Source organism: Phoxinus phoxinus, assembly GCF_949152265.1.
Source record: "Phoxinus phoxinus genome assembly, chromosome: 6".
In the NCBI taxonomy this organism is placed as follows: Eukaryota; Metazoa; Chordata; class Actinopteri; order Cypriniformes; family Leuciscidae; genus Phoxinus; species Phoxinus phoxinus.
Genome location: NC_136881.1, coordinates 17,387,486 through 17,408,152, shown reverse-complemented (window position 1 = coordinate 17,408,152; position 20,667 = coordinate 17,387,486). Strand labels below are relative to the sequence as shown.

Below are 20,667 nucleotides of genomic sequence, written 5' to 3'. Positions count from 1 at the left end.
ACTAAGAAACATTTTATACTGTGTGTAATCATGTTATAGCAAACTTGAGTGGAAAGCTTAAAGACCCCTTGAAAATGGCTTGACAAGAACACTTATTTTCTGTGTTGATGTAATAAAAAAATAGTAATTTCAGGTTCATCAAACCTTTTTTTCAATCAAAAAACAACAACAATATTATAGCTATGTCACAGTAGTTGATTATGGTATTAGGGGGGAGGACTTACAGTAAAAGTCTGTGTAGTGCAGTCATCAATATTTTTGGTCAGATTTTCTGAAAGACAAACTGACCAGTCTGCTAAAACATTGCAGTCAACACACTGTAGTGTTAACTATATGTCATCACAATCTAGAACACTAAGAATACATGAGGTAAGCTATAACAAAGGATGCATTTTAGCTTTTAAGCTTTAAATTCAATAAAATATGTTAAAATTGTCTATAATAATGGTGTAGTAAGAGATAGAGATAGACTCTCCATCCAACAACCTGATCTTATGAGAGAGAAAAAAATTACATTTTGGTGAATTGGTGTACAATTGAATTTATAGAAAATGTAAGATTTTATAAAAATCTACACATGAAGGTCCCAACCCTAAGCATAACTGCCAGAAGACGCAAGCATACTGAATTTGCCACCAGTTCACAAAAACATAAAATTGTTATGAATTGCCATTAGATCTGTTTGAAAAGACGCTTCTTCAATTAGTCTTGATGAAAACACAAAGTGCATTACACAGAGTCTTTCAGCATGATGTTTTTCAGTGGTATTACAAGAGTGGGTTTTAGCCATCTGAAAGAGTGAAGCTGGAAGTGTTAATCTGAGACACCCTTTGCTGTGCCAACACCATAACCAAAGTTAATGAGATAAAGCTTGCCCGTATGGTCATTTTTGGTGCTTCTAATACACAGATGGTTGATTACAGGCTCCTAGTTTCAGAAATATGGTGCAGTTCATTTACAAACTGCTGAATTGTTACAGATGAATAATTAAGTAACAGTTAATTGTAAAAATTTAAATGTTTGCGAAATCTCTTTAAAAAAGGAATATTAATGTGACCACAACATTACATGTGATTCTGAGTGATTCTAGAATAATTGTCTATCTGGTCCAGGTCACTGCCATAGATGCTGATGATGCGGAGTTTGGATCAGTGCGATATTCCCTCTATGATGGCTTCAGCAGCAAGGATGACCACCCTTTCTTTCACATCAACTCTGTTACTGGGGAAATCTGTGTATCTCAAGATATTGATCATGAAGCTCGCCTTGTGACCTTTGACTTGTTGATTAAAGCTGAAGATCAAGTGAGTTCAAATATGTTAATCCTGGTATTGTGGAATTGTATATAAGAAGGTATTAATTATTATTATTGTTTTTTATAGGATGGGCTCAGTTCGCAGACATTTGTTCACATTGATGTGGAGGATGTGAACGATAATGCTCCTGTTTTTAGTCCTGAGAAATATGTCACGAGTGTGAGCATCCATACTCAACCTGGCACTGAGCTCTTCAACATTTTTGCTTCTGACCGAGATTCTGGAAACAATGGAAAAATCACCTATGAGCTTCTGCCTGGAGATTCTGCCTCTTTATTCACTGTGGACCAGTCAACAGGTAAGATGCCCCAAGTTAATGTGACCCTGGACCACAAAACCAGTCACAATTTAAAAAAAATTGACATTTATACATCACCTGGAAGCTGAATAAATGAGCTTTCCATTGATGTATCCAAAAAAATCGAAACATTGAGAAAATCGCCTTTAAAGTTGTCCATTAATGTTCGCGATTGTGCTGCATTCACTCACAAAAATAAATGTTTTATATATTTACGGTTGGAAATTTACAAAATATCTTTATGGAACATGATCTTTATTTAATATCCTAATGATTTTTGGCATAAAAGAAAAATCGATAATTTTGACCCATGCAATGTATTGTTGGCTATTGACACAAATATCAAATATACCCGTGCGACATTTGACTGATTTTGTGATCCAGGGTCACATACTGTATTTGTTTATCTGAAATCTGTGTTGCTTGCCACATTGCAGATGACTTTTATTTATACAGTAGTACACGAAACCACAATGTTCACTTAAGAGTATCTTTTATTTTAAATAAAATATAAAGCCAAAAAAAAAGGATTAAAATGAAGAAAATTGTTGTGCTGTCACTGTCACACAAGCCAAACATGTGCGATTTCATTGTCCATAGGACAGCGAAGATAACTCATATATTCTGTTTAGACATCATGCTTATCTTGACAGTCAGACTGAGAGTCTTCCATAGCAGATATAGTAATTGCTTTTGTCACGTCCCAGTTGGAAGCCTGTGGATTTACACAGCATCTTCCTAAATCCTTGCTGGACACATGAGTGCGAATGGAAAACTGTGTGAAGTGTTGAAGTGGACTGTCATACAGCAATGAATGCCTGCAGAAATTTGTGATTAGGCTTTATATGATGACCGATGTACTCAGATATCTTATTAAAAAATGTTGCAGTTGTGGCTAAGTAGAAACACACATTTCTAGTTATTGGTGAAAAAAATTGTTTTGCAAAGTGTTTCATTTTTAATCTGGCAACAATATAATACGAATATATTCTGAGTGATTAAGTATAGTACAGTGAGACTGATATATATATACACATTTACTTTTCGTTAAGTTATGTTAAGCATAACGATCTATAGGATAAGACACGTTAAGTATAAAAATCACATTAAGTCTAAATTGATTTGGTAAATACAGATAATTCTGCTTATTAAAGTCATTTGCATGGCATCTGTTACTATCACTGTCCTTGGCTTTTTGCACACATAGAGCTACTGTTGAGCTGTGTTTGACGTGACGCATTACAGTAATCAGATTACACTGTAATGAAGTAGGGGGTCTGCTCTTTATTTTTCCATAATCCCATTACAATCACAGTTCTGCCGTTAATGATGTTACATATTTGATTCTCTCTTTTTTCATTTGGTTTCCTTTAGCAGATAGCAGTTAAGAGAATGCAGCAGTGACACAGATGAAAAAATATTTATGTCCTAACTGTGCTTACTCTTAAGTAGTGCTCTGAAGTCAAAGTAAATAATCCCTCTTTTACATCGCCTGCATGCTCTCACTCGCTTAGGGAAATCCCTGCTAAGCATCATTGGTTTAGAGCTTTTTGACATGATGTGCCTTATATATGGTAACACTTTACAATAAGGTTTATTAGTTAACATTAGTTTAATACCTTAGTTAACATGAACTAAGAATGAACAATACTTCAGCATTTATTAATCTTAGTTAATATTAACTTCGGCATTTACTAATACGCCATTAAAATCAAAGGTTGTGTTTGTTAACATTAGTTAATGCACGGTGAACTAACATGAACAAACAATGAACAGCTGTATTTTTATTAAATAACATTAACAAAGATGAACTAATGTTAACTAATGAACCTTACTGTAAAGTGTTACCATATATATTTATATATATCTCACTACTTAATTTAAAGATAGTAAATGTCACGTGCATACTGTGCACTGGGAATTATATTTTCTCAGAAAGAGCATACATTATACAGTGAATATGACATAGCCATATCAAACAATATAGCATAGGGCTCTATGGAAGATCCCTTTGGATTCACCAAAGTTTGTTAGGCATTAAATGTTTATTAGATACACAAAGACTTGTTTAAATCAAGTGTATTTGCTGAATGCAGATTTACTATGACAAAAGTGTCTTAGTGTTTGTCTTTCGATTATTAAACAGAACTGTTGAATAGTAAAGCATGCAGGTGAAATATGAACTTCAAAAAACATACAGCTAAATAAAATGCACACAAATTAATCTCTCTTGCTTGTGTGCCTGTGATTACCCTTCTGTGTGCCAGTGGGGGCACGCATGCCTAAGGTTACCACCCTGGTTTAAATCAACAGATGCGAAGGATTTTAAGTTAGATCAAGGTGACAGAATCTAGCAGGACCCCAACCATCTGTCAAAAGTTGAACTAGCCATGGACATATCCACCATATCACCATCAGTGATGGATGGATTTAAAGTTGTTTTAGTTTATTAATAGAAGAGAGACTGAGATAGGCTACAATTAAATCATCATGACCTTGTTCAACAAGTTTCTTAATTATCTATCAGTCAAATAATTTATTTTGATTAGATACTAACCTTAACATAGTATTTCATAGAATTAATCACTAAGGTTTTTCGGTAACACTTTAGAATACTGTTCCTTCATTAATGAATTACACAGGAACAAATGAGTAAAACACTATTAACATTCTAGTAACTATTATTAACTTACAAGAAACTCTGATTAACAAATTAGTAAGTAATAGGGCTCAAGTCAAATGTGGTAGTCATACCTCACTGAAGAATAAGACCTACTATATACAGGTTCATAATTAATATTAATAATGCATAATGTATAATATAAGGTAATGGTAACCCATTAGTAATGACTCAAGTGTTACATCCTTAAAGGAACTACTAATAATTTGGAAGTGAAAAGCTTGATAACTAATATTGCTTGAAGTCATTGTAAGCTTTTGAGTTTTTTTGCAAGGTTTTGGATAGTAATGACTCAAGTGTTATTACATCTTTCTAAAGGAACTACTAATTATTTGGATCAGTATTGTAAAGTGAAGATCATGGTAAGGAACCAAATCCATCGTAAGGAATTACTATTCAAATTCTTACAAAAATCTCAAAAGCTTACAATGACTTCAGTGAATATTAGGTAGTTATCATGTATTTCACATCCAAATAATTAGTAGTTCCTTTTGAAGAATGTAACATCCGTCATTACTAGTGGGTTACCATTACCTTTTATTATAAATTATGCATTATTAATGTTATTGTGAACCTGTATAGTAGTTCTCTGGAGGTATGAACAAAATAGTTGATTAGATAATAGTGAACTACCACATTCATCTGAGCGCTATTACTTACTAATGTGTTAATCAAAGTTTCTTGTAAGTTAATAGTAATTACTAGAATGTTAATAGTGTGTTACTCATTTATTCTTGTGTAGTTATTAATTAATGTAGGAACAGTATTCTAAAGTGTTACCGGTTTTTCATTTCAGTTCCCTTAAATTAAAATATGTAATCTACGTATAGGCAAATATAAACTTTCTTTTCACTGCAATAATAGCCAAGACCTTATAAATGCGTCCTCTAAGATGTTAATGTAGGTTTTGTGTGTTCTTCAGGTACTGTCTACCTGAGTTCTTCACTTTCCCAGCTGCGCAGTAGCAGCGTGAAGCTGTCTGTCTCTGCTCAGGACGGAGGAGGTATGTCTGCCGTTCATCCTGCTAACATCACCGTGAACATCTTGCAGAGTGACCAGCCCCCTGCCCTTTTCCAGAAAGCCCACTACACCTTCTCCATCTCTGAGGATGCACCCGTGGGCTCCACCGTTGGTTTGGTTCAGGCTGTTACCCCTGCCAGTGAGTTTTCTGTGCTTTTTCTCTGAAATGTTGTGGCTGTCACACTGTTCCCTGTTTGAAACTGGACAGTGTGATGCCATGTAGTTGAAGAAGAAACCTATTTGGTAAAACTTTAAAATAAGTTTGTATTTGTTAACATTAGTTAACAGTTTAGTTAACATTAACTAACAATTGAGCAACACCTGTATACATCATTGTCAAAATTCTCTTAAAATTAATGATTTTGTTAACATTAGTTAATTCATTAGTCAACATGAACTACAATGAACAACATCTGTGTACAGATTTCAGTCAGGTCCAGCAATACCTTCATAAATGCTCTTTTCCTGATAAGTATTGTTAGTAAAGAGCCCAAACATAGTTTCCACTTTAAAAATGAGATTCATAAAAGTGCTGTTCATTGTTAGTTCAAGGTAACTATAGCTTTAAGTAATGTTGAAACAGAGCATGCACCCTGAAAATGAAATGTAAATAAAACATACATTAAGTTATGTTATTATGTTTTAAAGAGGTGCTATTTCATGTTAGTTCACATTAACTAATAGGCCTATATTAACAAATGTTAAAAAGGTAAGCTATTCATGTAAAATGCATTAATAAATGTACATTTTAACATTGTCAGATTAAACATTAGTGGAAATACTGGTTTAATTCAGCCATATATGTTTGAATCAGAAACTAATTCAGAAGAAGTGGAAGAGTGAATTATACAGGCTCGTATACAAGTCGATGTATCATAATGGTAATGCATTTTATGTATCGCTCTCTACAATTTCAGACACATAACGGTAATTAATACGATTAGCCTTTTGCTTGACTACGTTATCAAACAGCTAATATTGCCACTGTTGCCTTTGGCTTGCTCAGTTGGGGATATTCAATTTAATTAATCAATGAATAATACTATTGATTAGCATTACCAAACATGGACGTTTTATTATTATTTTAATTTAATACTGTGAAGCTGCTTTGATACAATCTGTATTGTGAAAAGCGCTATACAAATATTCTTGACTTGACTTGACTAATAATGTGCTGCTATAATGTCACAAACCATGATCCCATTCACCATCTCAGAGTACGGCTGCTTTCTAAAAATCAGTATCCTTAGAAACACTTTGAACAACTTAGAATGTCAGTGCACAAAAGCAAATAATTCATAATAACATTGTAATGTACATCACATAATTCACAGACTATATTGCTAAATGTACCTGATTTTTCATATTAACAGAAAAATATACCGGGATAACCTGACCCGCCTGCATGTTGACGTGACGTTACAACAAGGTAGTTTGTGATGTAAGAAACACCGGCGATTTCAAAACCGTGCTTTTGTAGGTTCACTGCCGTTTTAAAGAGAAAATACTCAGCAATGTTGTTGACATGAATTTGCACATGGTTTTTCTTAATAATAAAATCACCACATAGACATATAAACAACATTAAAAACTTGATTTCACCACAGGGGGTCTGTGTCAACTAATGTTAAAAATATCAGCTTATTGTAGTGTTAACATACAGTATTATGTTCTGTAGATTAGAGAAAATAGACAAACTATTGAACCGTGTGTAATTTATTTCAAGAAATGGGTGTTGATCACTTGAAATGATTTATTATTTGTTAAAAACTTGTTTTTTCCCAGTATCAACAAAAACACCAAATCAATTGCAGTCCAAGGTTTCAAAACACATCCACCCTTTTTTTACACCTTTCCTTTCCACTAACCTAGTATTCCAGACATTGTTACCCCAATGACTAATCCAGCTTGCGGGTCAGGGATTAGCTGATCAGAGGGTTAAATGTCAGTCTAGTTGACAGGGTTGTTAGGGTAGATAATAAGATTTGCTGTGCTTTGTTTCTTTTGGCTCTCTTAATCAAATGTTTTTTAGTGAACAGTATCTCATGCACAGTAGTTGGCTATGGTATAGGGTTAATCACACATTCTTAAAGGGTCATGAAACTCCAAAACATATTTGTTTAAGATGTGGATGTGAACAGGCTGCACATCACTGAAAACACTAAAAGCACTCATAAATTTTACCAACAAGTAGAAATTGGTTATTTTTGCATTTTTCGGAGCAATTTCGCAATTTCTTCCGGGTTGAAAACCAAAGTCAAAGTCAAAGCAACGTCACGGAATGTGAGGTAGAAGAGTGCTTTCGGAGTGTGTGTCTTGGCTGCCGACACGATTCTACGTCAACGGTTTCAGATAATTATCGTATTTGTACGATAATTTTGACCTGTGTACGATGTACGATCAATAATGAAAAAAAATCCCATAATGTGCGATAATTTCTGAATTGTGTGACACTTCAAAAGATGGTCGTTGTAATCATAGGGCTTATACTCATTGATCTAGCTGTGGATTCTACGTCTACCGTCATGATCGAGAGGAGAATGTGAACGTTGTGTTACAAATGTCTTCCAGTTCCAGCTCATCTCACGTTATGTCTTCTCGGCCAATCATCGTGGAGAATAACTCTCTCATGAGCACAAGTTAATGTTCTTTTTGTATATACAAAGTTGTATATCATTAACATGCCATCTCTGTATGTTTTGCAAGAAGAAGAAAAAAGGGAAAAGAAAAGTTAACGTTCCTTCCGCAGCGCTTATGTCAGTTTTTAACAAGCTGAGGTTGATATTTTAGCAATTAAGTAATTTTCATGTCGTGTCAAAAAGTTGTTGGTCAATAAATAGCTGTATTCTGTACGTTTGACTCGTGTAAGATAATTTTCTTCCAAATACGATAAGTATTATAGCTTCTGGTACAATACCTGGACATTTCCAATCTGGCAACACTGCTGGGCTGTATTACGCATGAGATCACATTACAGTGGAGAATTCAAACAACATGCGGAGTGTGCAGGAGAGCGGTTTCTGCGTGGTATATATCATATACTCTAGACTAGAGCTCTAAACATGAACCAGCACTGCGTATGAGCACATATTTAATCACGTCTTATTTAAATGTAATATATATGTGCAAATATATATATATGTATGTGTATGTCTGATCATGAACGCCATGGCACGGTGGATTATTCTGATACACAGAAGACAATGATGTAGACTGACAAATTCAAAGAACAATGGACAAAAAGTAGCTATGCCTTTATTCTTTGGGTCTGTATACAGCACACAAATTTTCACCTAAACCAAATTTTTCCAAAACAAAGAAAAGATAGAACCACACAATGCGGTCAAACGCCTTCTCCACATCCAAAGACAGCACTTGCCCATCTATGGATTTTTCTTTAAATGCATAAATAATATTTAAAAGGCGTCTAATATTACCAGGTGAATTCCTAACCCGGTAATAATCCTGTTTGGTCAATCCTAATTATCGTAGGCAGTTTTTTTTTCAGTTAAAATTTTATAAAACAATTTCCGGTCCACATTCATAAATGCAATTGGCCTTTAAGAAGAACTTAAATCAGGACTTTTACCTTTCTTTAATATAAGAGTGAAATTAGTTTATCTAAGGGTCTTTGGTAATTCTTTAACCACAAACAAATAATTAAGCAGTGGGTCTACAAGCATCTCTTGAATCTCCTTAAAGAACTCTCCGCAAAACCCATTTAGCCCAGGTGATTTACCATTATTTTAGAGCATTAATATCATTAACCTCCTGTGTAGTAATAGGAACAATCAGTTGTTATTTGGTTTTGCAGTAAGAGTCTACCAGTTAGAATCATAAAATGAAGCATAATGAGTATTGAATAACTTTTTTAAAGTTACACTTTAAAGTAAAACACTTTATTAAAGTGATTTGTGATTAGTTTTTGGCTCACACACGCACACACAAAAACGTTTATCCTTCCACTTTAATAGTTGAACAGTAGACAGTCAATTGAGGTTAACGTTTAGATTAGCTGATTAACCCTCTCTTCAAGTCAAATGAAGGGCCAGAATTTCTGAGTTTCTGAGTTGGGGAGGGGGGCAGATCCCTTAATCTCTGGGGGCTTTGTTTAGTCCAGCTGTATCAAGGTCTCAACTGCCAAACAATAGGATAACTGCAATACTGCTTTCAATACATATGGCAGGGTTGAGTATGTCCGTATGTTCTAAATTTATAAGCATACAGTTTGTGGGAGTTTGACAAAGTTTTATGCAACAATAAAAAGGTGAAACAAAAGAAGAATTATCGAATGATCTTTACGTAGTTATTTTAAAACCATAAAGTAGTAATGTATTACTTTAGTCAGAAACTGGCAGTGCAATCAATGCATACTGGGTCATTTTCTTACAAATTACTGTCAATCAACAGCAGAATTATGCTAACATCACAGTAGTTTACTGTTTTATTTTATTTTTTTACTTTTTTACTGTGAATTCACATTATAAAGTTGTATTTATCCATGCCACTGTAAGAAATGTAATTGTTTACCACTGAATTTGTTTCGAAGCCACGATAATGGTGATTAGTGTTCCATTTACTTGGGATCTTGGACCTTGTATATTCATATTTAAATTTCTGATCTAGCCAAGTCAGAACTGTGACAAATCAAATGAAAACAACACAAACTGCTAAAAGTGAATCAAAAATTAATTTAGCAGCACAAATAAAACCAACAAGAAATAGATTTTAAAAAATCTGTACAGCATAATATTTTTGTGCTTTATTGAATGCTGGGTGTCTTAATAGTACATATGCACTGTAGAAAGTAATGCAATTATAAACCTGTAATATATTTTTAACAGTGTACTTTTATAGTGTTGGAGCTTATGGTCCTTTACTGACAATTCTGCAGAAAGTCTCATTTTGTGTTCTATGGAACAATTAAAGCAAATGGTTTTGGAATGGTATGTGATAGAGTATATATTGGCAGAATTTTCATTTTTGGGTCAACTATGCCTTTAACTGTAAAAACTGAATGTCACATTGATGATATTTTGCCGATATTTGTCTTTCTAATTGCAGATTCAGTGGAGGTAGTCTCATACGTCATATCCTCAGGTGATCTGCAAGGGCTTTTTTCAGTGGATGCCCAGACAGGCATCATCATGACTGCCCGACCCCTGGACTACGAGTCCCTCTCTTATGTTCTCTTAACCATAAAATTCCACACAGGAACCCATCCTATCTACAGCAGTGCTCAGGTCAATGTTACCATCATTGATGTCAATGACAACCCTCCTGTGTTCCATAAAACCTCAGAACACATCACCATATCCCATAACACCCCTCCAGGAACGTCACTCTTCATTGCACATGCCCACGACAGTGACAATGGCCTTAATGGCAGAATTCACTATATGTTACGTCCTGAGAGCCACTTGTTTATTATCCACCCACATCTTGGGACTCTTATGTTGAACGGCGACCTCTCAAGAGATTCCAGCCAAAGGTATAAGCTAAGTGTTATAGCTGAGGATGAGGGTCATCCCTCACTGAACTCTACATTAGGGCTTGTGATAGAGATAGATTCATTAGGCTCTTTGCAAGACACGCTAGCCTTTGAAACTTTAGTTTACCAGGTGGAAATCGGAGAAAGTGCTCCAAAAGACACCAGAATGATTCAGGTACGTGCTCACGGAACCATATCCCAGCATGAAGGGACTCCTGGAACAGAGCCCCCTGTCATCGCTTACTCTCTTAAACCCCTCTCTGGAGTCCCACCTTTCAGGATCCACCCAGAGACTGGTTGGATGTTCGTATCTCACAGTCTGGACTACGAAACTGAACCCATTTATAGATTTTGTGTGTGTGCAAAGGCACATAATAGCAAAACAGAGGCCACAGCAACGGTGGTCGTCATGGTTCAGGATGAGAATGACAACAAGCCAGTGTTTAGTAGGGATGTGTACTTCTTCAGTGTGCAGGAGGGAGCGTCTCCTCATGGCCTGATTGGAACGGTAAAAGCTACAGACAGAGATTCACTTAACAATGGAGTGTTGTCCTACATTCTGCTGTCTGATGGAAAATACTTTCACATCAACACCAGAACAGGTCAGAATTACTGTCGATTTAGTGCTGTATTTCTGTATGACTGCTTTGTCAAAATAGAATTCCAGAAATTCATAAAGCAAAATAAAATTGGTTTAGGCATTGATTTCTGCTGATATTTCGTGCACAGACATTTTTCGCTTTATTTTTTACATTATTTTGTATTTTGAATCAAACTAAAACTGAAGTAATCAATACAATACCATAAATTGTATCTATCTATTTATGTATTTATTCATTTTTCTAAATTCTGAGAGAAAATTGTTTCCTAGTGAATCTTAAACCTTTTTTTCAGTATATCATTCTCTCTCACTCTCTCGTCTTTCTCTTTCTCTGGCTGTAGGAGAGATCATAAACCTGGTGGCTTTGGATCGTGAGGAGCAGGCGCAGCATGTTTTAAGGGTGATGGTCACAGATCAGGGTCGACCTCGTCTCAACACCACCACTATCGTTCGCATCCTTGTCACAGATGTCAATGATAACCCCCCACAGTTCACACACCTACCTGCGACTAAAGAGCTAAACGTACAGGTCAAAATACTTTTTCTAGAAAACAAAATATACAAAATTTTATAATTGAAGTTAAATTAACCTCTGGTTAATTATACATGTCATGTACATTGACAATTTATGACAGGGGTCTGCAACCTTTTTGTCATGAAGTGCAATTTTTAGGTTTTCCAGTTAATCACTGACCATTATCGCCCCTCCCCCATGAATAAATGCACATAGCCATATTATAAAAGTTCATAACGGAACAGTTGAAACTTATTGATCAAACATTGATCAATCACAAACGTGCTTATTTGATTAGTAACATAGAAATATTTCAGAACCTTAAATATTAAGGTTAATATTTAAAAATATTAAATATTAAAACCCATTTTCCTTTTCTTTCTTTTTTTTTATCCTAAAAGTTTGTTTGTTTGTTTTCTGGCTTTAATTAGACTTTGAATAACAGATTTCCAAAGTGATTCTAAACCCACTATGCCTGAACGGAGTTTGCACATTACCATTATTGTGATGTGTGTGGAATGTTTAATAGAACTCTATATACTTAGTTGAATATCTCCGAAACGTATAGCATTAACTGCTTTTTTTCTAAGGGCAATAAACAGCAGAACAAACTGTAAGCTGTCAGTCAAACTTACTTAACTTGTTTGATACATCTGCTGTTTTGATCTGCATCAAGCTTCCAGATGCTCATGATGCGCAGTTGTCTCGCTAATGTTTTGTCAGAGCTGCACGATTTCATTGGCGTTTTATTCTCATACTTCAATAGTATCTCTGTCTCCCAACTTAATAAAATGCCTCTCTTTTTTGCTCATGTGCCAATGTTGACCTGTGTGCCATAGTTTGCCAACCCCTGATCTATGATGACATGGTATCCTCAAGAAGTAAATGCATATATGGTATGAAAATATCTATATGGCTTTTTGTGCAGGTGTGGGCAGGCATTCCTGTGAATTCTGTTGTAATCAGTATGTTTGCTAAAGACCTGGATGCTGGAGAGAATGGAACTGTCAAGTTCTCCATGAAAGGTAAACCGATGAAGAGATGACAAATTATTTTTAATTCATGGCTGTGTGTTTATATCCCTCGGAATGAATCACTGTATTTGTGATTTAATCTGAGATGTCTTGTTTTCTTCCACATTCTTTTAGATAATCAGCTGGGCCACTTTAGTATTGATAGTCATAATGGTGATGTCAAGGTGACATCACGATTCTCCTCAAACCCACAGATGCGCTACACCCTGAGAGTGGTTGCCACGGACAATGGGCTTTTTCCTCTGGAGGAAACCGCAGTTGTTCACATACAAGTTAGTGAAGCTGGTTCAGGCATATAACAACACTGTATGTGTCAGAGTAGGACAGAAGATTTACTTTTCTACAGATTTTTCTATTCTGTGTACAATCAAAGAAAAGTGAGGTCTCATGTATTGTTTATCTGTGAAAATGTGTAAAGCTAAATCCATTTATTTAAATGGAAATGGTCCTGATAAGGAATTTAACCTAGTGGATTTCCGATGCAAAAATTGCATGCCAGGTTCAAGTTTGTTGAACTTTGACATGTAAATTCGCAGTGATGCCAAATAACAAGCCTCTCGGTTGATTCGGCAGAGAAGCTAAAAAACCACAACGAACGAGGCGCTTATTCTGGCAGTGTCTCAGACAGGTTTGCAAACTACACTTCAATAGCATTAAATAAGGCAACACGATAGATGCTAAATAAATTAAATATATACTTCCACTATTCTACACTCATTAGGCACCTTTTTCCCACTTTTAAAATGTTTCCTTAATTTACCTTATTAGCAGGATTTATTTTGTAATTTTATCTGGCTCAATCAGACAATTGGTGGTCAGAGTTCGTGTAAATAGCATTTGCCAACAAGGTGGGCTATTTGCACTTGGTGTGAATAGACACTTAGATAAAATAATCCAAACTGAAGGCTGTCTGGGAAACATATATTTATTATTTAGGTAACACTTTATTTTGATGGTCCACTTTAGACATATAAGTAACTATGGTAATAATACTGTCCCCAACTGTTATGCATTATTCACAATTATTACACGGCTCTGTGGAATACTTGATTCTGATTGGTCAATCGCGCCATCCAGCGGTATGTTATTCCCAGATAACAACCGCTCAAAAAAAAACAGATAACGCAGGCTCATCCGGGTTACTGAAGTCAGCAGCGCTATACGCTTTCTAGGAACATTTTTTCTTCGTGGAAGTTTTGCATTTGGTGAGCTAACAAAAATATTAAAATTCAGTCAAATCAATATTTTGTGTATAGTTATTTAATTATGCCAGTTTCTTGTTTACTTAATAGCAGTTCCTAGAAAGTTAATATTGTGTTACTAATTTGTTCTTCTAATTATTCATCATTAATGTTAAATGTTAAAGTGTTACCGTAACAATAAGACATTTTGGGTTAAACTTTATTTCGATAGTCCACTTTAGATATTCTACTAACTATAAGTAACTTTGCAACTACATGTCAACTAACTCTCATTAGAGTATTAGTAGACTGTAGAAGACCGTCTACTTCGGGTTAGGTGTTAGGGTTCGGGTTTGGGTTAGGAGAATAAGTTGACTTGTAGTTGCCAAGTTACTTATAGTCAGTAGAATGTCTGTTGGGGGAGCATCAAAATAAAGTGTTAGCAAATATTAAGCAGACAGTCTATTAATAACAGTTAGTTGACATGTTCTGCAAAGTTACTCATAGTTAGTAGAATGCCTAAAGTGGACTATCGAAATAAAGTGTTACCTAATTTTGCAATCACATGTGAACTACCTCTCATTAGAGTATTAGTAGAGTTGCATAATTCTGGATAAATTGAGAATCGCAATTTTTTAATTTCATACAAAGTACAATTATTTAAAAAAAATTGGTTTGAATGAATTATTTAATGACATCAGTGTTTATATCCGAACTATAAACTTTTATCCCAGTTCTTCTGTGATAATATGAATATGTGTTACACAGAAATAATGATACTGTGTTTGTGAAGCTGTTTCATACCTAGATGTGACATCTGCTCTCTCTGGATCAGCAGATTTGAATGTAACAAGTAATCGTGCTGCTCTAGTAGACTTAATATCTGCTAACACTTAATTTTGATGGTCCCTTAACAGACATTATACTGATTATAAGTAACTTTGCAAGCAAGGCCGTCCTTAGGGCAGTGCAACTGGTGCAACCCGTGGCAAACGCGGTGGACCATCACCCCAAACCCCACCCCCGAGGAGGGCCCCGCTTCCATTAACTCGCACTGTCTATAGTCTACTAATACTCCAATAAGAGTTAGTAGATATGTAGTTGCAAAATTGTCTAAAGTGCACCATGGAAATAAAGAGTACCAGTATTTATTATATAATTTTTTTGTTTTCTCTTTTGTCTGCTTTCTTTAACCTGCAACATTTTGCTGAGAAATGATAAATTGACTGCACCTGCATTTAGGTGCTGTGGTTGAATATCTAATTAAATGTGCAGCATTTTGCATACATTTCTAGAACATAAATCTAAACATAGGATAAACTCAGGTTCAAAATTCTTGTTTCATTTTGTTGACATTTTAGAGTTAAAAGTTTTTACAGAGGAGATTTTTTTTATTTTTATTTTTTTTACAGAAGTTTTTAGGAATAAATGTTATATAAATCTGGCAAATTGTAAGTATAGTTACTCAAATTTTGTTTTATTACAGGTTTATGTCTTAGACCAACAAAATGGGAACTCCAAGGATTTACAGAGCCTTAAACACTTTACTGTGCTGGAAGACGCCAGACTTGGAACTGTCATTGGAACACTTGGGATTTCTAATACACCAGATACGCAGATACGATATTCTATTGTTGAGGGTGATGGTAATTTGCAGTTTGGCATCAAAAGTGCAAGTGGTGAGCTTTATGTGGCAAAACATCTGGACTATGAAGTCACACAGCGTTACTTCTTGGTTGTACGTGCTGAGGCCATCCCCACTTTCAATGTCACTGTATTTGTGGCGATCAGTGTTGTTGATGTCAATGATCACACCCCCTGGTTCCCTGGCAATGACAACTTTGTTGTGTTTGGTGTTTATGAAGATGTTATCAATGGAACGGCAGTGTATGTCTTTAACGCCCGTGATGGCGATGGAAGTCTGTGTAACAGTGAGCTTTATTATTCTTTGACCTATGACCCTGACTCTGCCATAAAGGGACTGCCTTTACACATCGACCCTCACACTGGAGTTGTCACAACAAATGGGCAGTTGGACCGTGAGCGCACTGAGAGCATTGCATTTAAAGTGACTTCCAGAGACAACGCAGAAGAGCCCAACAATAGGAAACATACATCAGTCATCGCTCAGCTGATTATTTTGGATATCAATGACAACAGTCCCACATTTGTCTCCATGGAAGTAGCTTATGTCTCAGAGGATGCAGAGATGGGACTGTTGGTTCATCATATTATGGCTAAAGATGAAGACGAAGGAAGTAACGGACACGTCATATACAGTGTCATTTCAGGCAATGAGAATGGCTACTTTTACATGGAGCACACAGGTAAATATTTTTATTATGGATGGATCATTTTATGGATGCAAATGTAGGTCTAAGAGTAAATCGATTATCGTTGACCCTACCTTTAAGAATTCCTTGATCTTATTTGGCATGATTGATTAGTACACGTTATAAAAAATAAATAAATAATAATAAATATATAAATATATATATATATATATATATATATATATAAACACTACTGTTAATTTTGTGTTTTAAGTCTCTTGTGATCACCAAGGCTGGATTTATTTGACCAAAATAAAAGCAGTACAATTGTTTAATATTATTACAATAAAAAAAAAATTCTTTTCTATTTGAATGTACTGTATTTAACAATGTAAGTTATTCATGTGATGGCAAAGCTGAATTTTCAGCATTATTACTCCAGTCTTCAGTGTCACATGAGCCTTCAGAAATTACTCTAATATGTGGATTTTGTGCTCAAGAAATAATGAGAAAGAGATAATTGTTACGGTAAGTAGATAGGTTGGAGAGGAAGATGAATGGTTAATAGTGATTATTGATAACAAAGGTGCAGGGATGAGGTGAGCAGGGTACAGTCCAGAGGGTGATCTTGGCGGAGACACAGAGGGAAGGGAGACGCTGGAGATCGCTGTGTTAACATTTGTCTGAATGCTCTAGAGCAGTAAACTTCTGCTTTTATAGAGCTGATCACACTTGCTGATGATCAATTAATCAAATGCATTTGATTATTAATGCCTCACTGCTACTTACCCTCTTAAATATTACGGAAGCATTAAGGGTGTACTTAGTTTTTCACACATGGCTTCTCAATTTTGGCCTAATTTAATTAAAATTTTAAATAAACCATGATACGGTGTAATATGTCATGTGTTATTATTCATCTGAGGTTGTATTTAACATATTTTAAGACCTGCCATGCAAGGACCAGATGATTATTTTATGATGTCCTGATAAAACCATAGAATTCAAAAGGGTGTACTTTTTTTTTCACATGACTATAACACATTTCATATGCAATGGTAATTCAAAGTGCTTTACATGAAAATTATAAAAAAAAAATAAAAAAAAAATAAAAAAAAAATAAAGAGTTATCCTATGCGGTGCCGCCTCTAATGGCTCCTAGAGCCAATCACCCCTAATAGTGCATAACCTGCGTTTGTCTGCCTCTGATGGCTTCCAGCGTCGTCCTCTTTACTCCTAAAAGAGTGCTTAAACCTATAAGGTAACACCTGTTGTTACACAGATGTACTATATATTTACACCAAGTATTTACAAGCAGTCTTATATAATATATAATATTTTCTCTCTCTTACAGGACATATGTACCTGAATTCATCCCTGGATTATGAATCCCAACATGTCTACATTCTGACTGTCCAGGCTAGAGACAGCGGTGTTCCCTCTATGTCCTCCACTCAGACACTCACAGTGGAGGTTTTGGACGTTAATGACCATCCTCCTGTGTTCCAGCATCACATTTACAATACCACTGTCATGGAGAACAGAGAACCGGGAGAGATCATTGTCACAGTCACTGCAATCGACCTGGATTCAGGTAGGCTACCGCCTTTAAAAACTCATGATGTGACCTTGACCAAATTTCAGCTCAATTTAGTTTTACATTGAACATATTCAAATATATTGCCAGTGAAATACCAGTTGGTAGTCAAACTGTTGTGGAAATCACCACAAGATGGCAGTATGGTTACTCCCAGTTTCCATCATGCCGTTGTCATACCCAGAAACAGCTTTGCATAAAGCTTCCATCTTCCCCTTTTTCATGGGCTAATCATTATTGCCTTAGTGTCTGAATGCTGTCTCACCTGCCTAAAGTTTGCCTTATATTTCTCTTAATTATCTTTTAGCTTTTGTCAATTGCAGGGTTGCCAACTTAGGTTGCCTGGCTGGAGTGATATTTTTATGACATGGGCTGAATTAATGACACACCCCCATTTGATGTTTTCAAGATCCAAAAGTTAATTTCTAATTCCATCTTAATAATGCAAATTACTAATACTGCATTAGTAATTCTTCTGTTTAATTAATAATTCGCTTCGTCTGTTTGACACTCTGTAGTTTGGTTCGGCTATATTTGGTTATTCCAAACTGTTGTGACGTGGAAATATGTGCATAATGTAGGCTGTGAATCAAATTAAACTCTCTGAATGTGTCCCTTCAGTGCTCAACACAAATTGGGTCGTGACCCTTGATCAATGGCTTCTGCCATTTTAAATGCATCTTTTATCTTCCAAATGTGTTTTTCACCTCTGTAAGTGATGTTATGAAGTGACTGAGGTTCTGCATATCCCAGCACATACACTATATTGGCAAAAGTTTTGGGACGTCTGCCTTTTTATGCACATGAAGTTTAATGTCATCCCATTCTTAATCTGTAGTGTTTAACATGGAGTTGGCCCACCCTTTGCAGCTATAACTGCTTCAACTCTTTTGGGAAGGCTTTCCACAAGGTTTAGGAGTGTGTTTAGGTCAGGACTAGTCTGTGCAGGCCAGTCGAGTTCCTCCACACCAAACTCGCTCATCCACGTCTTTATGGACCTTGCTTTGTGCACTGGTGCGCTGTCATGTTGGAACAGGAAGGGGCCATCCCCAAACTGTTCCCACAAAGTTGGGAGCATGAAATGGTCCAAAATGTCTTGGTATGCTAAACATTAAGAGTTAATTTCACTGGAATTAAGGGGCCAAGGCCAACCTCTGAAAAACAACCCCACACCATAACCCCCCCTCCACCAAACATTACACTTGGCACAATGCAGTGAGGCAAGTACTGTTCTCCTGGCGACCGCCAAGACTCATCCATCGGATTGCCAGACAGAGAAGCATGATTCGTCACTCAAGAGAACACGTCTCCACTGCTCTAGAGTCCAGTGGCGGCATGCTTTACACCACTGCATCTGACGCTTTGGATTGCACTTGGTGATGTAAGGCTCGGATGCAGCTGCTTGGCCATGGAAACCCATTCCATGAAGCTCTCTATGCACTGTTCTTGTGCTAATCTGAAGGCCACACAAAGTTTGTAGGTCTGTAGCTATTTACTTTGCATAAAGTTGGCGACTTCTGCTCACTGTGTGCCTCAGCATGCGTTGACCCCGCTTTGTGATTTTACCACTTCGTGGCTGACTTGCTGTTGTTCCTAATTTCTTCCAAGTTGTTATAATACCACTAACAGTTGACCGTGGAATATTTAGTAGTGAGGAAATTTCACGGATGGATTTATTGCACAGGTGGCAACCTATCCCGGTGCCACGCTTGAATCTACTGAGCTCCTGGGAGTGACCCATTCTTTCTCGAATGTGTGTAGAAGCAGTCTCCATGCCTACGTGCTTGATTTTTCACAACTGTGCCCATTAAAATTGATTGGAACACCTGAATTCAATGATTTGGAGGGGTGTCCCAATACTTTTGGCAATATATTGTATATTCAACTAGTCCACAATTACATTACTACTTGTCTGGCTTGTGCGAAATTCACTGGCCAAATAAAACATGCATTTCCCTAGCACTCTTCATGTTCTTTATGTTTGTTTGTTTTCTGTCACTTTAGTCACTTTGCAAAGAATATCTGTGTTAGACCAAATAACTCCTTTGCTGGTCAGAAAATCCCATCCTCCAATTAATTTTTTGTTGTTTTGTTATTTGACGTGACTCGTGAGATTTAATTGGGTTTTACACATAATGAGGTACACATTTCTGTAACAGAAGCCTGCAAAAACCTCCATGTAGCAAAACATGTAAGCACTAGTAACTTGAGGTAGTAGATTTCTTTTCATATTTGTTCATCATGTTTTCAGTCTAAAAGTCCAGATGGCCTTGGTCATCAGACTCGAAATTTATTTAGTTAGCAGACTGCTGTTAAAAACATACATCCACCTGAATTATGTTTCGTCGAACTTGATTGCTAACATAAATCAACGGGTCTTTGTGTTCTTTTTCGCACGCCGTGTGTTATTCTGTGCGTCTTGAACCTAGTCCAAATATTCACAAATCTACCAGGCCCTTTTAAAATACCTCAGCCTCAATATCAGTGTCTGCCTGTCTCAGTGTTTCTGACGTTATCCTAGAACAGCAGTCAGGCCTCCTGCAGGATATTTGAAATTGTGTGTGATGATTCACTAACTCAAGCCATCTGTGCTAATAAAGGCCGGTTATTTTTTCTCCCAGAATTCACTCCTTTCAGCAGTTTGGTCTTTGGTTTGTTCTTT

At 36.1% G+C, this 20,667-nt stretch overlaps 1 protein-coding gene across 1 annotated transcript in view; it reads left to right on the top strand.

The window, feature by feature from the left end:
• Window positions 1-20,667, top strand: part of dchs2 (dachsous cadherin-related 2) — a gene marked incomplete at its 5' end in the record, with an annotated part of 40,825 nt that overhangs the window by 3,765 nt on the left and 16,393 nt on the right. Inside the window, 9 exons of the mRNA XM_079616155.1 lie at window positions 1,113-1,304; window positions 1,383-1,614; window positions 5,217-5,453; window positions 10,379-11,407; window positions 11,748-11,935; window positions 12,849-12,945; window positions 13,069-13,226; window positions 15,622-16,462; window positions 17,763-18,002. Coding sequence (XP_079472281.1) covers window positions 1,113-1,304; window positions 1,383-1,614; window positions 5,217-5,453; window positions 10,379-11,407; window positions 11,748-11,935; window positions 12,849-12,945; window positions 13,069-13,226; window positions 15,622-16,462; window positions 17,763-18,002 — 3,214 coding nt within the window. The remainder of the gene's footprint in view (window positions 1-1,112; window positions 1,305-1,382; window positions 1,615-5,216; window positions 5,454-10,378; window positions 11,408-11,747; window positions 11,936-12,848; window positions 12,946-13,068; window positions 13,227-15,621; window positions 16,463-17,762; window positions 18,003-20,667) is intronic.